The 19,377-nt window shown below is 41.0% G+C and overlaps 2 protein-coding genes across 2 annotated transcripts; one reads left to right on the forward strand and one right to left on the reverse strand.

Annotated features, from left to right (window-relative positions):
- Nucleotides 1-6,838: 6,838 nt before the first annotated feature.
- On the reverse strand, nt 6,839-12,736 carry LOC308401087 (extracellular calcium-sensing receptor-like; the record flags this gene model as incomplete). The annotated part of the gene is made up of 9 exons (XM_080889148.1): nt 12,594-12,736; nt 12,176-12,470; nt 11,919-12,005; nt 11,426-11,695; nt 10,191-10,397; nt 9,823-10,098; nt 8,066-8,293; nt 7,845-7,968; nt 6,839-7,752 (listed from the first exon to the last, which is right to left on the reverse strand). Exons 1-9 carry the CDS (start codon nt 12,701-12,703, stop codon nt 6,839-6,841), a joined length of 2,511 nt encoding a protein of 836 aa, XP_080745274.1. The 5' UTR covers nt 12,704-12,736.
- A 2,721-nt stretch (nt 12,737-15,457) lies between these two features.
- LOC308400671 (extracellular calcium-sensing receptor-like) lies at nt 15,458-18,639 on the forward strand (the record flags this gene model as incomplete). Its single annotated transcript, XM_080888507.1, has 7 exons — nt 15,458-15,733; nt 15,829-16,118; nt 16,212-16,507; nt 16,828-17,033; nt 17,172-17,393; nt 17,475-17,598; nt 17,741-18,639. The coding sequence occupies exons 1-7, from the start codon at nt 15,473-15,475 to the stop codon at nt 18,637-18,639; spliced, it is 2,298 nt and encodes a 765-aa protein (XP_080744633.1). The 5' UTR covers nt 15,458-15,472.
- Between the last annotated feature and the right edge of the window lie 738 nt (nt 18,640-19,377).

Genomic DNA, 19,377 nt, shown 5'->3' on the forward strand with positions numbered 1-19,377 from the left:
ATTCAATCCTTGGAACAGACGTGCCAGAGAACTTCAAACTCTGGAACACCGGTGAAAAGGTAATCCACGCTCTGTTTCCTTGGACAGGAGTAGGAAAGCACGCACTACGAATAGAGACTTTAGACTATCGCTTTGGACTGTTTTTGAATGCTTCCACCCGCATTGACAAATCACAGAATGAAGAAATTGATGCAATCCGCATCACTGTCATGCAACACCGAGTAGCTTTGGACATTGTTCTCGCAGAGAAAGGAGGTCTCTGCGTACTGTTCAACAAGACATGTTGTACTTACATACCTGACAACATACACTCATTAAACATGACAAATGCTTTGAATGTTCTGAAACAACTAAGAGACGCTCAGCAACAGGACTACGTAACCGATGAGCAAGGCTGGTGGGACTGGTTGCTGAGCGGCTCCTGGAAATCTTTGCTGATTAAAGGCCTGTTGGCCCTATGTACTATGATGTTTCTATTTTGCATTTTTGCTGCTTGCATTATTCCTTGTTTGAGACGCATGGTGATGAGTATGTTTAATCGTACTTTAGGAAATTTTGTCTTGATCCAGAGGGATATGGAGGATCCCTTTCGCCAGTATGATATGCTAAATAGGGAAGACAGAGTAGAGAATGTCTATTATAGTCTTAACAGAGCTGATGTTTAGATACTTCACTGAATGACATGCAAGTTGAAAATGTGATTTAACAAGTGACTATGCATTGATATAAACATGTGAAATATATTAACAACAGGAGGGAAATGTTAGAAGATTTTCTACATTATACATTATAACCAAATCTCTATAATACAATATAATCAAGTAGGCCTTATATTCTAACCAAGTATGCCTTATATTTTGTGTGTTCATATATTTTCACATAACCAAGCCTATTGTTAAAGGAAAACTGATGCATTCCTTACCTAAGTGTCTGAGATGTTTGACAGCATGATATAATGATGCATTCTTTTCCTATAGTGTCTGTGATGTCAGATAAAGCATGATATACTTCTGTATTTTTATCCCAGTGTGTGAAAGATCAGATAAGCTGATTTAATGTTTAACCTCTTCCCTGACTGTTAAAAAGAGGAAGTACTATGTAACCCATTTTTGCCTGATAAATAAAGCAAGCAAGCCTGTGCTCAGTGTGTGTGTCTTCTCAGAGGCATTCATCCGTGCGCATGTTTTCTAATTACACTCTGAGTCGGTCTGCAGTTGTCTCATTTCTCTTACTTGTGTTTTGAACAAATGTCTACCCCTGACACTTCAAAGCACCGTTTAACGACTGCAGGAAATTTCCCTGCAGGTTAAATTCACCTGCCTCAGTGGCGGCGGTACAGAAATCAATCAAATAGAAATGAATACCACGGAGTGTGCATACAGTGCAGCTGCACTCCAGCAGTGTGAAGCAGTGTGACAGTTCAAATGTTTAGGAGGGAGATGTCGAGGAGAAAGAAACTGTTCCTGTGTCGGGTGGTCCTGGTCTGCAGGCTTCTAAACCGTCTGCCAGAGGGCAGCAGGTCAAGTCTGCTTGTGAGGGGTCTGTGATTATTTTCCCTGCCTGTTACACCAGTCCCCGGCCTCCTTCCTTCCACTTAGCATACAGCCTCAGAGTGCTGGATTTGGAGGATTTGGGGATTTGGGGTCTCCTCCTCTGGCCAGCTTACTATCCCAGGAGGGTACCTGATCATGGGCAGAGTGTAGGTGTTGATAGCCCGGATGTTGTTCTTACCGTTCAACTGACTCCTCGTGGAAGGCCTGACCCTCTACAGGTACTTGGTGGTTGCAATTTTTCTAGCAGTTCTGAGTGGTTTCCATTTGCCTGTGGGAAGATACTTGTAGCCGTCCTGTGGCTGATGATTGTTCCATTCCATAGTTGGTATCAGTATCCAGTCTTGTTAGTGATCTCACTGAGGGGGGTTTAGGCCTATGCAGAACAGCAGTGGGGACAGAGCTGTTCTGCATAGATCCCACACTTGATGGTGAAATTGGCCTCTAGTTTTACACGCCACGTCCCAATTGAGTTCCTGATGAAGGCTCTCAAGGTCCTGTTGATCTTGTACAGTTCTAGGCATTCCAGGATCCAGTTGTGGTACATTGAGTCATAGGCCTTCTTTGTCACGGTCTGTGTGGCAGACCGTGGGAGTGTAGGGAAGGAGGACCCAGGCGCGGTGCTCTATGTACAAGCAGTGCGTTTATTTACAGTGATGGACAGACATGACAATAAATCCCGTGCTCTCCCGACTCCCGTGACGTGTCCTCTTTGCAGTGCTAGTTCTCCTGTCTCCGCTTCTCCGTGATGAGCACCCCTGTGCTCGCTGTCCTCTCGTCTCCCCGTAACTCCTGGGGACATAAGAGAGAGGAAGCCGTCAGACACACAATAATGCAGCAGACTCAAACTAGGAACTGGTCGTGTCAGGGTCCTGGGTCAGAGTGACCCAGGATCCCTGAGCAGTTATGAATTATATTATTATTGTATTGATATTTGGTGTTGCTGTCCTTCTCCCTGTTTGCGCGTGTGTGTGTATATGTGTTTCTGCGGGCGCCTTCAGGCCTGGTGGGTGCGGCCCAGCTGGCGGACTGGCCGCACCCGAAGCCACACACCGGCTGCTGATCAGGCCTCGTCGGGGGAGCTACTTAGGAGAGTCTTGGAGCTCCCACTGACGCGGGATCATTGCTTGAGACTCCACGTTAGTCACCCAGTTGAGCTTGGTTAGTGTGTGTATGCCCGCGGTTGTATGTGTCCTGATGGCTGCTTCTATTGTGTTCCCAGGAGAGGTGTGGAGTGCCAGACAGCAGCAGCACGGGGGGTGCTGAGACACGGGAGCGGAGAGCACAAACACTGGGAGAAGACACGACATGGGAGTCTGGGGAAAGCACGGGGATTTATTGTTGTTTAGTTCCATACACTGTAAATAAACGCACTGATTATGTAACGGAGCGAAGGTGATTTTTTTTCAGTGTTTTTAAAGGAGGGGAACCTTGCTCCAAACGGACAGAGCAGTGGAGCCGCCAAGGGAACGCACACGAATAAAAACTGCATAGTTAAAATATAATTTATTATATTTAAATAGTTAAAAATCTAAAATGAATTAAAACAACCCTGGCCAGGGGACAACACAATAAAAATCAATAAAACACAACAGTAAAAGTCCAGTGGCGTCCGCCACGGTATAAAAGTCAAGAAGAATTAAAAATCCAGTGAAGCAGTGCAGGAGGGAAACCCGGCAGCATCCTCGCCTTCCTCTCCGCGTTCTGTGCACCGGTGCGCTAAAGAAAGGAAGGCAGCGGCAGTCACTACTCTTTTAGGCAGCTTTCATTCATTAAAAGGGGACAAGTCAAAAGACTTAACCCGGGTGGGCAGAGCTCTCAACTCCGCGCGCTGCTTCTTTGTAACCGCCAATCGGCACCGGCCCGCCTCGCCGCCTCTAATCTCCCGCAGTGCTTAATCTGGCCTCCTGTTGCTGCAGCAGTCGGACCGCTCGCTCCGCATCCCTGGTCGCTGACACTGTATCCTCCTGCCCTGCTTGACACCAAGCTCCACCAGTCCTATCTGTCACTGAGCACTCTCTGTAAATTACCACTCGCTCCTTTCCTCTCAGGTGTGTCCAATTAGTAAAACGGGAAAAGGGCGGAGTCTCTCCAGGACAAATTGACAGATGCAACCAAAACATGCAGTATAAATAAAACACTCCACAAGATATAACCAAAACATGCAATATAAAAAATAAATAAGCACACTTCACATTAAAACACAGCAAAGTAAAACAACATCCGTCCTCCCCTGGATGACATCTACACACAGAGCACCGCGCCTGGGTCCTCCTTTTCCTCACACCCCCCACGGTTTTCCTTGCCAAACCGTGACAGGTCGAGAGACTGACGGGAAGCCACGCAGTGATCCAGCGTCGGAGAGAGCTCCACCACACTCTCAAGTTGCTCCTCCGACAGGCCTGATCAGCTGCAGGTGTGTCAAGGTCTTCAGGTGTGGCCAATCACCTCCCAGGGCCACACCCACACACCTACATGCACATATGTCTACAAGCAGGGAGAACGAGGGACAGTGATACAAAATACATACATTATAATATTAGTCCATAACTGCTCAGCGTCCCTGGGTCGCTCAGACCCAGGACCCTGACATTCTTGTAGTCAATCCAGACAGGTTGCAAAACCACACAAATCCCAATGAAAGTTGAACAGAACACAACTGAAATAGAAAAAAACACAATTCCATGGATTACATTGCCCCCTTTTCCTGTTTCATATGTTAGGCTATGCCCTCTCTATTTTTGGTAATTCCACACCGGTGGAAACCCAAACAAAACATGCATTAAGAAGCCCTAATTCCTGTGTCTCAATCTCGTGGCCTATGTCACCGCTACTCGCGTCCGCATAATGAAGTGAAGAAATATTTTTTACAATTATTACTCAAAAATGTATTTAATATGAAGACAATAGTGTTACAGGCATAGCCCTAAAGAATGTAGCATCATGGGCAGTGTATTCCGTGCCGCAGGGAGAATGTACTGCTATACACGTTATGTGTCTGTGAGCGTGAGGGAGGGAGAAAAAGGAGAGTCAAAAAGTACAAGTTGTCACCGATCAGAAACGGGAGATGGAAATATAATAATAACCACAGCAGCCAAAAAGAGTGCCTGATGAGCCCAGTTGTAAGCAAGCTGCCAAGACTGGACTGTACACTGTGTTTGTGTTTTCCTCCGAAACAATAAGTTCTGTTGGAGCAGCGTTTCAATGCCTCTCTCTGTCTCTCGCTAGCAAAGTTGACCCAGACAACAAAGTAAAGCTAGTTCCCAGCTACGAGTCCGACACTGAACCCGACGTATTAGCCAGAGGTCCCTAACCCTAACCCTTAAATGCACCTTAGAACACACATGCATCAACACTACAATGAGCGGGTGGAGGGAGGTTTGGAGTCTTCTCTCACCCCGATTCTCTGCGGCCTGCTGGAGCGGGGGGGCTAGGAGGAGGAGTTGGCCGTCCGACTGCGGTCTGGAGTGTGGGGCCTCCCTGCTGCTGCTACGGAGTCCCGGCGGTCTGCCTCCCCCCACCGCAGGGAAAAGGGTAACACCACCTGGGTCTGGGTGCAGTTCCCCCCTCCAGGGGCAAGGGTACCTAGACCCGGTTTGTAGAGTACGCTTGGGGAGTGTGATCGTGTGTACAGCGTCACTTTATGTCTGTCTCCACGTTGGTTGAGTGTGGAGTAAGTGCATATGAGAGCATGAGGGTGGGAATGGATGTTTGTGTCTGTGTGTGCCTGTATGTCTGTGTCTATATGTCAGGTTGGGTGTCAAGCGCCACCTCTCTGGGGACATCTCAGGCCCTCCAAGGTTTGGAGGCCTATCTCCCCCTACTACCACTTCCCCTGCCAGTGGCGGACTCCCTCAGACATCGGTGCGTTGGTGGTTCTTTGAGTCCAGGGATGGGCGTCCAGGTACACACCGGCTCACTCCTTGGCGGCCGCTTATCGGGGCCTGGAGCCTGGGGCTCGCTCGGGCCACTTCGGAGGTGGGGTGCCCCCGGCCTCTCGGCCTGGGGCTCGGTCACTCAGGCACGGCTGGCTGCCGGCGGAGCTCACGGGCGCGTCACTGCAACTCCCCCTGGCTTCTGCTCCGCGGCTGCTGAGTGAGCCCTCATTTGGGACTCTCCTCAGCTCTTTCTGGGACAGTGGCGCGGCTGCCCCTCTGTTGGTCTTCCTTGGTCTCTTGTGTTCTGGGGGCCTCTGGATGTCTGGAGTTTTGATCTCCTCCATACCTGCTTCATGCCCTGGAGGACGGGGCTGTGGCCCCCCCACACCCTCTAGCAGATCATTACATGAAGGAACCTTTTAAAAAAACAAGCGCGTCCATGCTCACAGGTGTACACACGGGTGATCACACCCACAAACTACACCCTTTTTGGCTCCTACCTCAAAGCACACTGTGTTCTGTTGATCTTATGTGCTGCACAATAATGTTTAATATTTAGTATTTACTGTCATATTCCCATATATCATTGTGATGTTGTTTATTCTATTACTCTTGTTCTCTTCTGCTTGTTTTCTTTTTTCTTTCTCAGCAGGTGATCCAGGTGATTGATATATGCATTTTTTTTTCTGCCCATTCTGTTGGTTTTTGTCTTTTGCCCTTCTCCCCCGTCCCTCTTCTCAGCTGTTTCTCTTTCCCTCTTTCTTTCTCCCCTTCTTTCCCCCAGTCAAGTCTGTCCCGTATTCAGTAAGTGAAAAAAAAAAAAAAAAAAAAAAAAAAGCCAGAGGTCCCTTTACTACGGTTCGGAGCCGCGGACCTGTTTTATACGCACGGAATAGTTTTCTATACGAGATCGCTGCAAAAAGTGCAGCCTTACGTAATGTCCACCCTACTGTTATTCATTTTATATTAAGATTTAAAAATCTAGTTGGTATTGGTATGGTAAGTAGCCTTCAGTAATAGTAATAAATCACACAGCAATAGTACATTCATACATGTTTTTTTCCTTAGAAAGAAAATCAGCATAGACAAATTATTATTTTTTTCATATATTTCAAACCCTCACAAATGCAATCAGGCAAATAATAATAAATAATAGTAATACAAAGAATAACAAGTACAACAACATATTACAGTCATTTAATCATTAATGTAATAATTTAATTCTTGAAACACTTCTACAAAGCCAACATTTCAATATACTGGTTCTTCTTCAGGGAGGAAGCAATCCAGTATATACTATGGTTAAAAAAAAAAGAAGCAAGAATGCAAATACAAAGCAACAGTAATGCTAATACATATGCACTTAAAATAGTTTATTCATTTTAGTTAAGACTGCTGAAAACTGATACCTTATGACTTTGCCGTGCCACGACCAATTATTTCCTTTTTTGTGTTTCGCTCTGGTTTCAGCAGAATTATGTAACATTTTGGTCCAAACAGTGCCACCAATAGGCCAAAGCTTGAGGCCAAAATGGCAAATACCTCTACTGCATCTGCATATTTACCTGGAGAGTTGACATAAGCAGGAACAAAGGCCACCCACACGGCACAGAAGATCAGCATGCTGAAAGTGATGAGTTTGGCCTCGTTGAAGTTGTCTGGAAGATTCCTGGCTAGAAATGCTAGCAGAAAGCTAAGGATAGCCAGTACACCAATGTAACCCAGTAGCACTGCAAAGCCAATTGTAGACCCAACCACACACTCAAAAACTATTTTGTCATTGTAGTACTGAGTGTTTTTATAAGGAACTGGTGAGGAGGATATCAGCCAAGCAGTACATATAGCTGCTTGGATTGAAGTAAGAACTAATACTGTCCCTCTCTGCTGTACAGAACCAAACCACTTAAGATTGGTTCCCCCTCCTGGCTTTGAGGCTTTAAACACTGCCACAACAACCATTGTTTTCACCAGGATGCATGAGACACAAAGCACAAAGCTGATCCCAAATGCTGCATGTCTCAGTTGACATGTCCATAGCCTTGGTCGTCCGATGAATAACAGTGAACACAGGAAGCATAGTTTCAGTGATACTAAAAGCAGGAAGCTCAATTCTGAATTGTTGGCACGGACGATAGGTGTGCTGCGATAATGAGTGAAGATCCCCAAGACCACAGCACAGATAAATGTACCCAACAATGAAGCAGTTGTCAAGCAAATACCCAGAGGTTCATGGTAGGAGAGGAACTCTGTTTTCTTAGGAACACAGCGATCACGTTGAGGGCTTGACCAGAAGTCTTCGGGACAACTGGTGCACTCCAAAGAATCTAGTGTAAAGTGGAAGATACATTTTTTTGTATTTTCAGCATTCACCCTAGTGAACCAACTGCTTATATCAGAAACATTTTATGATACTAACCTGTTTCATTGCTGAACTTTCTTTCAGAACAACGCACACAGTCGAAACAGCACGCAGGTTGCCCATTTTTTCTAGCCATGCGAGTACCTGGGGGACAGCTTACACTGCACACTGACTGCACTGGCTGCAAGGTTAGTTATACCACATATATTGTACACAACATTATTGTATTGTACTGTGTCACACAGAACTATTTAAAAACAACATTAAACAGAAGTAACCTGTTTAGAGTCAGAGTTCCAGAAGATTTTGTCTTCATCAAGTCTGAGTTCTTCACCTTTCAAGGCTGTCTTCTTAACCACGCCCACATTCTGAACCTTCGTACTTCCATCAGGTAGCCATTGCCAATTCATGATATCATATATTGGCAAGGCATCACCATTTTCATCAAATGACACTTCATCTCCAAATGGAGTAGTGAAGTGAACTTTTTCCAAATAATGCATCAACTAAAAAAAATAAGATCAAGAGATTACCATTGAAAGGGACGTGAAAAGGAGACTTGATTATAGACTCAACTGATCATTCTTAATTCTCAACTGATTTTATTACAGCAACTAAGGATAGTTTAGTTTGGCATTGCAACTTGTGGAATAACAGAATTTGCAACATTGTTTTTTATTTCAATTTACTGAAATTAACAATCTTTAGTCACCACAATGTCTAGTCAAATGTGCAGTTATTCATTTTTATTTTGCAAATAAATTTGCTCATCTCACACATGTAAAATAACTATGTTCTAATGACAATGTTAATAAAATCTTGTGTTTCCAAAATCTGTCTTTAACACCAATTACTCACGTGAAAAAGAAGTTCACAGGAACACTCTTACTATTTCCATAGGAATTAAAAGGGTAAGTAGCAGAAAGGTATTGCTACTCACATGTACTTTATTAACTGATCATCAGCAAGTGTGACCACCTCTATATAAACAGAAGATTCAGGAGTTTGGTGTTCTAGAGCATTCACGTGTGTTAACACAATGCCAAATTCTTCCCAGGAGAGTGCGTCCCAGCAAGGTTGCCTGAAAGTCAGACTATGCACTGCTTACAGAATTTCCAAAAACCCAAGATCTACATTACAGATTCTACAAGATTAAATTATCATGTTAAATGTGTAAGTTTGTGACAGTACAATTTGAAGAAAGCTAAAGTGTTGCAATGGACGAAGTGCTGTACATAAACATACCTACAAAATCAAAATAACTAAAGCAATGTTGTTAAAAAAAGAGCCAGTCTTCTGCAAAAATGTGAGACATTGATAAATCATACAGAAATTGATTGCTCCAAGTTAATGCTACTAAAGGTGGTTCTCCAAGCTATTGAATCAAAAGAGAGAGGGCACACAATCTCTACTTTTAAAATTAGGCTTAAAACTGTCCTTTTTGCTAAAGCATATAGAGGGATGGATCAGGTGAACCCGAATCCTCCTGTAGTTATGCTGCAATTGGTCTAGGCTGGTGGGGGATTACCATAATGCAATGAGTGTTTTTTCTTCAGTCACATTTCTCACTCACTATGTGTTAGTAGACCTTTCTGCATTGAATCATACTTGTTATTAATCTCTGGCTCTCTTCCACACCATGTCTTTTGTCCTGTCTTCCTTCTCTCTCCCCAACCGGTTGCAGCAGATGGCCGCCCCTTGCTGAGCCTGGTTCTGCCTGAGGTTTCTTCCTATTAAAAGGGAGTTTTTCCTTCCCACTGTCACCAAAGTGCTTGCTCATATGGGGTCTGATTGTTGGGTTTTATTCTGTATGTATTATTGTAGGGTCTACCTTATAATATAAAGGGCCCTGATGCAACTGTTGTTGTGATTTGGCGCTATATAGATGAAACTGAACTGAATCGAATTGAAAGAGTGTACTTAGTTTTTCACAGTACTGTATAACGTCCCATTTAAACATTCTTTTTCACTTGAGTGTAAGAGCTGAATTTTACAACAATAAAAATAAATGTTAGTGTGTTAACCAATACCACACCTGCCATGGCTCTAATTTTTGCAAAGTAGCACAGCTGTTCCCACTGAAAGGCCCCCTCCCAGGTGCACAGCGTAGCATGTCATCAAGGGCATATGCAAGAGCATACACCGCCTTGTAAATATTATACTCAGGCCTGAGGTTAGAAACATCCAAAAACTCAGTCTCCATATTTGCTAGTTCTTCTTGTCCAGTGCAGAGTGCTCCCCCACCTTGTAACCAACCTGATGGAGGTGGAGCAAATCTACACTGAAAGGTGTATTCCCAAAACTGTCTTACCTGAAAAATATTTCAAACAGTCTTAAAAAAGATATTTTCATTTTTTTTTTTAATTTTGTGAGTACAAGTGTATTTTAAAGTTACAATCTTACCATGCTATTTCCATTGTTATTTCTGTCATAAATGTCAGGATGCATTTTCATTAGAAAATCCCTGAGCCCTGGTATTTCTCCTCGACGAATGGCAATGCCCAGAGTGCCACTCAGATATGGCATGTGTCGGGTTGTTTGGAGTACAGCTGCTGTTGTCCAGGCTTCACTAGCCATCCACTGCAGCCCTGTTACATTCTGCTTTATCACCTATTTAGAAATATAAGGAACAAAAAGAATCTGTACATAGTCTAGGATTGAATCATTACAAATCTTGAAATCATTACATACAGGGATGGAAATTGAGATCTCAGTAGTGGTAGGAAATGTTGGTTTACTAGCTATGCATTATGCTTATTGGTTCTTTTTTGCACATGTGCTACAACCAGCTGATTTTGGTTCATGTGACAGAGGAGGAAGATAGTGGCACAGTTTGATGAAAGTAATTTTCATATCCACTATGGACATTACTTTTATTTTTTTGTCCAAAAGGACATGAGCATGACGGTAAAGTGCAAACTTCAACCTGAGCAAAAACAACTGCCTCATCCTGCTAACACAACTTCAGATCTTTACAAGCATCTGCAAAGATAGCATGCTAATGCTAAACTAGCCAAGAATCAAGCATGATGTTAAAACTGAGGGAATGATGACCCCAGCCCAGCAAACAGACCTTGAACTTCAAAAGGTAACAAAACCAGTCACGAGCAGGCTGTAGCCTCCTATTCTATCTGTTCATGTTTCTAAAGTAGAATCTCTGTGGCAATGACTTTGAAGTCTCTTTGTGCTGTTTTCATCTTTGCTTTGTGTTGTGGGCTTTGTTTTCCTACCCGAAATACAAGGAGAAAGATTATATGTGTGTCCTAATTTGGATAAGGAGTTGTGCTGGTGTGTGGGGCTGTAGCCTAAAATGCTAATTATGAAACAGAGAAAAAACAGAGAAACGCAAAAGTAATGTAGCAAGTAGTATAACGAATTTCTTTCTCCTGAGAGTAATTAAGTAGCATACTACATTACTTTAAGAAAAGTGAGCTGGAAAATATATGTAATAAATTACTTTTTTTGACTAATGACCCCATCACTGATCACAACAAAGAATGGAAATACCTCCAGCATCCATAAATATTTGACCACACAGCATGCAATTCATTTGCATGAATATAATGTCTGTAATATAATTTACATCTCTAATTACTAAGCAAGAGGCGGCTGATGAATACAATTTGATTTAGATATACCTCCTCCATTAGTTGAATCATGTGGATTTGATGTGCAAAGACAATTACCACACGTGCTGTGGACTTCTTCATCACCTCAACAATCCTCCTTAGTTCAGCTGAGTTTTCACCCCAGGGCAAAATTTCTGAGTAGGCAAGACAACTTCCACCAGACTGAGCCAACGCTTGTCGAAATGATCTCGCTACATGGACTCCATAATCATCATCACTTACCAGCAGACCAGCCCACGTCCACCCAAAGTGTTTTAGAATTCGAATCATTGCATGAACCTACATAAAGACCAGTGAAATTCTTAGTTTAGGCTTGAATTATATTTCAGTGCAAACAATAAAATTACATAATCACAGTTTTTCTTTCTAATCAATTTGCACAATACGTAATCCAGAAAAAAATGAAAAATTGAAAAAAAAAACTGCGTTGTTTAGTTCGGGGTAACTTACATCAATTCACTTGCTGTAAAATACATTTGCTCTTTGTAGAAGAAAGTTTTACCTGAAAGGCATCACTTGGAATGGTTCTAAAGAAAGACGGAAACTTATGACGGTCACTTAGACAAGAGCATGTTGCAAAATAGCTCACCTATCAAAAAACACAATTGAAATCAAAACAGATTGATGCTGAGAAGCTGGAACTAATATACAATGTATATTTCCTATTTTTTCATTTTGTCATTTCTCACCCTAGTGAGAAACATTAACTTTAATACAGCATGCCAAAAGCACATGTAAAATACAGGACAGGAAACTTACAATTGGCATTTTAAATAAACCTATTACATCAGAGGTTGCAATAGAAAATGTTGAGAAGGAATCACCCACGATCCCTACAACTGGAGGGGTCCCCAAACAGTTCTCGTGAAGCAGAAACTTTTCCTCCCGACCACTGACTAATGATAATGCAGCACTGAATCCAATTACAAGTGTGGCACAGTTGTCATAAAGACTGTATCCAAGAGTCACATTAGGTAGCAGATTGGCGTTTTTGTTGATTTCATCAATAGCAAAGGCCATTGTCATGGCATGCCTGAATCCAGGAGGGTCAAACCTTGTAAAAAACAAAACAAAAAACCCCAAAAACTCAATATTGAAAATTAACAAAAGTATAAAAATCTGCACCAGTGTTTGCTTTCATGAATTGGTGCATTTAATGCATGAATATAGTACTTACCCTTGGCAACTCAACATGTTTGGCTCTGAGGTAAACGTTAGCTCAGGGAAAACAGAGGTGTAGTGAACTTCAAACAGCCCCCCCAAAATAACATCTCCAGGTTTGTGCATCCCATTAAGATAAAACTGTCTCCTTAACTTGCAGGTTGAGAAAAGAGACTCTGAGATGAAAAAGTGGGATGAGAAGTAAATCATGATCACATAGAAATACAAGAACTTCAGTGTGTCAAAAAATGGCCCCATAATGACTCTTTCTCTTTACACCACTTTTCTTATCTTAATTAATGCTTACCTCATTTTATATCTCCTCTGGTTTCTTTTTCATTGTAGTATAGCACCACCTACATGCATATTTTATGACAGGGCATCCACTTTCTAGGTACATATTAGCTCATTAGATAAAGAATACCCTAATGACAATGTCAACTTCTGGACAACTTCCAGACTATGCAAGATTTAGTGCAAGTAAAGTAGAGTAGTAAAGCAAGTAGTAGAATCAATAAATTCGGCATTACTAACTTAATATATTTTTTGCTGCTGCCCCTGCGGCATTTTTGTAGAGAAGACAAAGTTGCTATTTTTGTAAAAAAACAAAAACAAAAAACAATAAAGGCCATAAAAGTGCTGTCAAAATTAACACGTTAACAAAGATTAATCAGTGATAATTAAAAATAAATAAATAATGCAATTAATGCATCTGGAGCGCAGAATGACTCAAAATCCCTGAAACGTTTCTGTCAACGCATTTCAGGCAGTTTGTCCAAGAGTTACATTCGCACATGTGCAAATGGGCAGTAGGTCTGGCAGTGATGATAAATGCACATTGGCCCTCTTGATGGGAAATTTGAGTATTAAAAAAATAACAAGACTGAACAGTTGACTGACATAAAGTCGTATGCACATTGTGGAAGAAGGAATTTTCTTCTTCAGCTTAAAATATCACATTGACGCGATGCATACATTAGTCGGGCCTGCTGCTAGCACATTGGCTAACGCGTCACTCAGCTTGCAACGAACCACCTCACAGCGTATCGGGGGCTCAGTACGTCTACCTCGCAATTTTTGACTGACAGAAATGGCAAGTGGATTGCAACAAACTGCAGAGCTATTAATATCGTTGAGAAAACGCGGTTTAAATAGCTTTGGTTCTTATTACCATTATCTATTTGTTTCTTACTGTATTACTATTTATATTTCATTCCTGCACAGTTGGTGTGCAGCTTCCATAATTTCGCTGTGTATATGTACAGTGACACAAAGTGCTGTTCCATTCTATTTTATTCTATTCTTTTTCACAGAAAAACTACTGCTTATAAAAACATTATCAAAAACATAGAAGAAAATTGGCAATGTAAATAAATCAAGTTTCTTTACTTACTTGTCTACAGTTTTATCTTTAGTACTGTTAACACTATGGAGACCAAGACTCACGCGTAGACATGTATCTTGTTGATTGTATGTTAGGCTTATTCTGTACAGCTGGCTCTGAAGTCAGTGACCACTCAGAGAAATCTAAGGAGTACTGGCCATTATACATGCCCGTGGAACCTAAATCTCCAGTTCAGTCACCCATTCTTGCTGATGTTTGCTTCCATGTTTTTACTTTACTTTTTTTGTATAGCAACAACAACGCTGATCAGAGCACCTTAAATTGTGATTGTGATTCCAGATAAAGTAAGAGCAATTCTATCTGAGCAAGTACTGGCTGACACTGAAGAGAAAAGGTCTTTTTAACCAGAAGAGGAAAAACAGCAGAGAATATAATAGAAACAGTCATGGTTATGTTTTTCATTTTTGGTGTATATATTAGTATTAGCCTCTTTTTTTAAGTTGTTAGTATTTTAAGATGTGTTTTTGTGATTAGGCTATAATTCAAATGTCTTCAGTTGACAGTAAAAGATGAATTGCTCATATTTTATTTAATCGTGTTGTCCACTAGGTGGTAGTAGCAGAGTGAGACTTTACAATTATAGCTTCTTTTAATATTTCTTAGTAAATTTCCAGCATTAATTTGCCAAAGACTCTGTGTGGAAATATTGTACAGTTACATGACTGCAAACATGCCAACTTAGAACTCTCAACACATAAACTGAGCTAAATGTATTAAACATCAAATGAAGAAATACTGAATGATAAGATAACTTTAGGATATCTCCAAGCCTTATCGGGGACAAAGTTTTGTTTTGTTTTGTTTTGTTTTTTTAGCTAAATGAATCCAGCTAAACTCATAGTATCTGTCAAGGCTATTTGTAATATACACTCCTGTTTAGAGTAATGAATGACCTTTCAGACTTTTAATCAAAGACCACTGCGTAAGATCATGTCCTCTTGAAGGCGTAGAGCAGAGCCCTTTCTCTAAAACCCTATATAAATTCCACTTACACACATACCTGGCATCAGGGAGAGATGGCAGTCTCAGTTCTTTTAATTGGTCTGGTATCTGCTCTGTGTTTGTTTCAGCTGAACTCAGTTTTTGCCTTGGGTGTGTCTCTGGATAGTCTGAATCAAAGGAGTAGCTTTACAGGTGCTTGGGCTGGTACTGAAGCTTCTTCTGTGAAATGTAAGTTGCAGGGTAGCATTCATCTACCTGCATTCTCAATGGATGGGGACTTCATTATTGGGGGTGCTTTCTCTCTTCACTCCTACACGCAAACAGTGAGCCATGATTATACCATCATGCCTGAGCCAGTAAGATGCAAAGGGAGGTCAGTATGGAAAAAATTATGAACATGTTGCATGTATTGTAATGGTAATCTTTCTTGCTGTGTGTTATCTGTATGAAATTTCATCTTAACAAAATCTATGTAGCCTACAATTTTAACAGTGAGGTGACTGTCTGTCTGCAGCATAAATGCCGATGAGCTGCAGTTGTCACATGCAATGGTCTTTGCCATAGAAGAGATTAACAACAATACAGAGCTGCTGCCCGGAATCAGGCTTGGGTATCAGATCTATGACTCATGTGCATCAGTTTCCATGACAGTGCATTTGGCATTTCAGTTTTTGAATAGCTTGGACCTTGTGTTTCACACTGGCAAAAACTGCTCCCAGTCAGGTATGGTGATGGCTGTTGTTGGTGAGTCTGGGTCTACGCCATCCATCAGCATGTCACGGATCATCAGTCCCTTTAACATTCCTCAAGTAAATACTTTAATTTTTTTTTTCAAACTAGGTGTTTAAAATATGCATGCACATCTGCAGTTCTTATAGGATTACCTTGTCTTCTTTTGTTTTAGGTGAGCCCCTCTGCCACATGTACATGCTTGTCTAACAAGCAGCAGTACCCAAGTTTTTTCAGAACAATCCCCAGTGACCAGTTTCAAGCTGCTGCTCTAGCCAAGTTGATAAAACACTTTGACTGGACTTGGATAGGTGCTGTTCGGTCAGATTCGGATTATGGAAATAACGGCATAGCATCTTTTCTAGAAGCAGCACAGAGAGAGGGGATCTGTGTGGAATACTCTGTATCTTTCTATCGGACCCACCCACATAGCAGGATTCAGAAAGTAGCAGATGTTATCCGCAGGTTTCTATATGATGTGGGAATTTAGTTTCATTTATTTAATGTAATCTTTCATGATGTTATGAGACAGTCAAAAAAATTATTTTGTCTCTAAAGGTCAAAGGCTGTAGTTGTTGTGGCATTTGCATCTTCAGGAGACATGAAGATCCTGTTTGAGGAGTTATCACGTGAGCCTTTCCCACCTCGACAATGGATAGGCAGTGAGTCATGGGTGACCAACCCGGGATTAAGGAAGTACAGTTTTCTCGCTGGGACCATTGGATTTGGAATTCAGAAATCTGTAATCCCAGGTTTCAGAAACTTCCTGTTGAATCTCTCTTTTGCTCAAGTGGCTGTATCACCATTGCTTACTGAGTTCTGGGAGGATTCCTTCAACTGCACAATAAAAGAAAGTGAGAAACATTTTTCGTTTTTTGTTTTTCTTGGTTGTTAGAGTTTCTTGTAAAATGTCTGGTCTTAAAAAGGCCAGACATGTTCTTTTTTGTAATTTAAGCAATTTCAAATTCAACATAATCAAAAAGGTCCGTTACTGCAACAAATCATAATCTATATGTTTAACCTTTAGGTCAAGTTTAGGCAGTCAGCCAACACTATTACTGTGGCCCCTTTTCTCAAACGTGACTCTTTGTTTGTTGAGTGATATGTTCAAAAGATATGATGTTAAATGGATGAATTCAATTGTCTGTCATTTTGGTGCCTTTTTTATTTTTAGGTAATTCTGCAGGAAAGAAAGTATGTAATGGAACTGAAGATATAAAGACTCTCCAAACCCCGTACACTGATACATCTCAGCTTAGAATTAGTAACATGGTGTACAAGGCTGTGTATGCAATTGCACATGCCATTCATAATGCATTATGTCAGGGAAGAAATGTCACAGCTCAGTGTGACAAACTAACCAAATTACAGTCCAAGCAGGTCAGTAAAAACGAATCAGTCATTGCCAACATGTTTCACTGTCTCTAAGAAACGTTAAGTGAAACATTACTTTTAGTTGTTCAAATATTGTTTTGTTTTTTCTTTCCACTCCCTTTATGTCTCAATTCATCCTTACAGATTCTAACTGAGCTGAAGAAAGTAAATTTTTCCCGAAATGGATATGATGTGTCATTCGATACTAATGGGGATCCTGTGGCTATTTATGAGTTGGTTAACTGGCAGAAAACTATGGCTGGCATAACTGACATAGTGACTGTAGGGCTGTATGATGCATCACTGCCAGAGGGCCAGGAGTTCCAGATTAACAAAAACATCATCTGGATGGAGGGCAGCACGAAAGTAAAAAGTCAAATTAATGTAATCTTTTCAGTTTTATAGCAAACATTTACATATGTTACGCTGCCTTTTTATATTACACAGGTGCCAGTGTCAGTGTGCAGTGGGAGTTGTCCTCCAGGAACTCGTAAAGTGCTGCAAAAAGGAAAACCCATTTGCTGCTATGACTGTACCGCATGTCCTGAGGGAGAGATTAGTAATACTGCAGGTAAAGTAAAATGCTTGTCTGTGCATGTAAAATGTTTTTATGATGCAAATCTGCAACATCGAATACATTACAAGAATAAATTTGTAATCTATAAAGCCAAAATTACAAGAAGCACCTTAACTCATTTTTTTCTCCCATTCAGATTCTGCTGATTGTTTACCCTGCCACATGGAATTCCAGCCTAATGCAAAGAGAGACACTTGTATTCCTAAACCCATAGAGTTTCTTTCTTTTCAAGACATCCTAGGAATCATCCTGGCTACATTCTCAGTTCTTGGTGCTTGTCTGACTATTATCACAACTGCTATATTCTTACGTCACAGGACATCTCCAATTGTCCGAGCCAACAACTCTGAGCTGAGCTTCCTGCTGCTCATCTCACTGACTCTGTGTTTCTTATGTTCAATAACTTTCATTGGAGCGCCATCTGAGTGGTCCTGCATGCTGCGCCACACTGCATTTGGCATAACCTTTGTACTCTGTATCTCCTGTGTACTTGGGAAAACTATAGTGGTTTTAATGGCTTTTAAAGCCAGACTTCCAGGTAGTAATGTGATGAAATGGTTTGGTCCTCCACAACAAAGAATGACTGTTATGTCTTTCACCTTTATTCAAGTTTTAATATGTACTATTTGGTTGGTACTTAGCCCTCCATTCCCAATAAAAAATCTAACCGCATACAAGGAGAAAATCATCCTGGAATGTGCATTAGGCTCTGCTGTTGGCTTCTGGGCTGTGCTTGGTTACATTGGCCTACTTGCTGCCTTTTGCTTTGTTTTAGCTGTTTTAGCCCGCAAGTTACCTGATAATTTCAATGAAGCCAAGCTTATCACCTTCAGCATGCTGATATTTTGTGCAGTGTGGATCACCTTTATCCCAGCATATGTCAGCTCTCCTGGAAAGTTCACTGTGGTTGTGGAGATTTTTGCCATTCTGGCCTCCAGCTTTGGACTAATAATGTGTATATTTGCTCCAAAATGTTTTATCATATTGTTTAAGCCTGAGAAGAACACCAAGAAACATGTACTGAGCAAAAATTAATCATAATTTAGTGGTTTAGAAATTGTTAATGTTACAATTCAAAGTCAAAATTGCATATAATTGTAAATCAATTTCTGGATACTGGCTACACATAATAGACAACTGCCTGACTACACATATGCACCTACACAGACATACAAACTTCTGGTATTTTCTCTTAACAGGGTCTCTCACATGGTATTCATCATCAATACTTTCATTATTGTTTGCTATTATTACTGCTATCCATATTATTATTATATTATATCATGTCAGTGCTGACCGATTTGGTTTAAATGAGTCTCTCTGTGTTGGTGGGTGATTGGGGAGTGAACTGGGCATCTGCACTGCACCCTCAGCACTTTTGGTGACTTGCTCTAGACCCAACCGTTTCAAGTGGTTAAAAGGAAAGTCATAATTTAATAAAATCTCTTATCTCTGTATTTACATAATGATTGATTTATTTTTTCATTTATTTTTGCTACCTATACTTTGTAATGACACTACTATAACTGTTATTTCATATTATTATCATTATTATTGTTGTTATTATTGTTATCGTTATTATTATCATTATGGGCATTATTGCATTTGAGAGCATTTTTATTTCTTTATATAGTTTATGTAGTTTGCATTACTACATTAAATTATTTCATTTACCATTTCAACCAACACACAAACTGGACTGTACATAGTAAACAGATACTGGACTCACCTTAATAATGTTTTTGCACAACTTGCTTGTCTTTTTTGTCTGTT

Source organism: Rhamphochromis sp. 'chilingali' (assembly GCF_963969265.1).
Source record: "Rhamphochromis sp. 'chilingali' genome assembly, chromosome: 8".
Lineage (NCBI taxonomy): Eukaryota > Metazoa > Chordata > Actinopteri > Cichliformes > Cichlidae > Rhamphochromis > Rhamphochromis sp. 'chilingali'.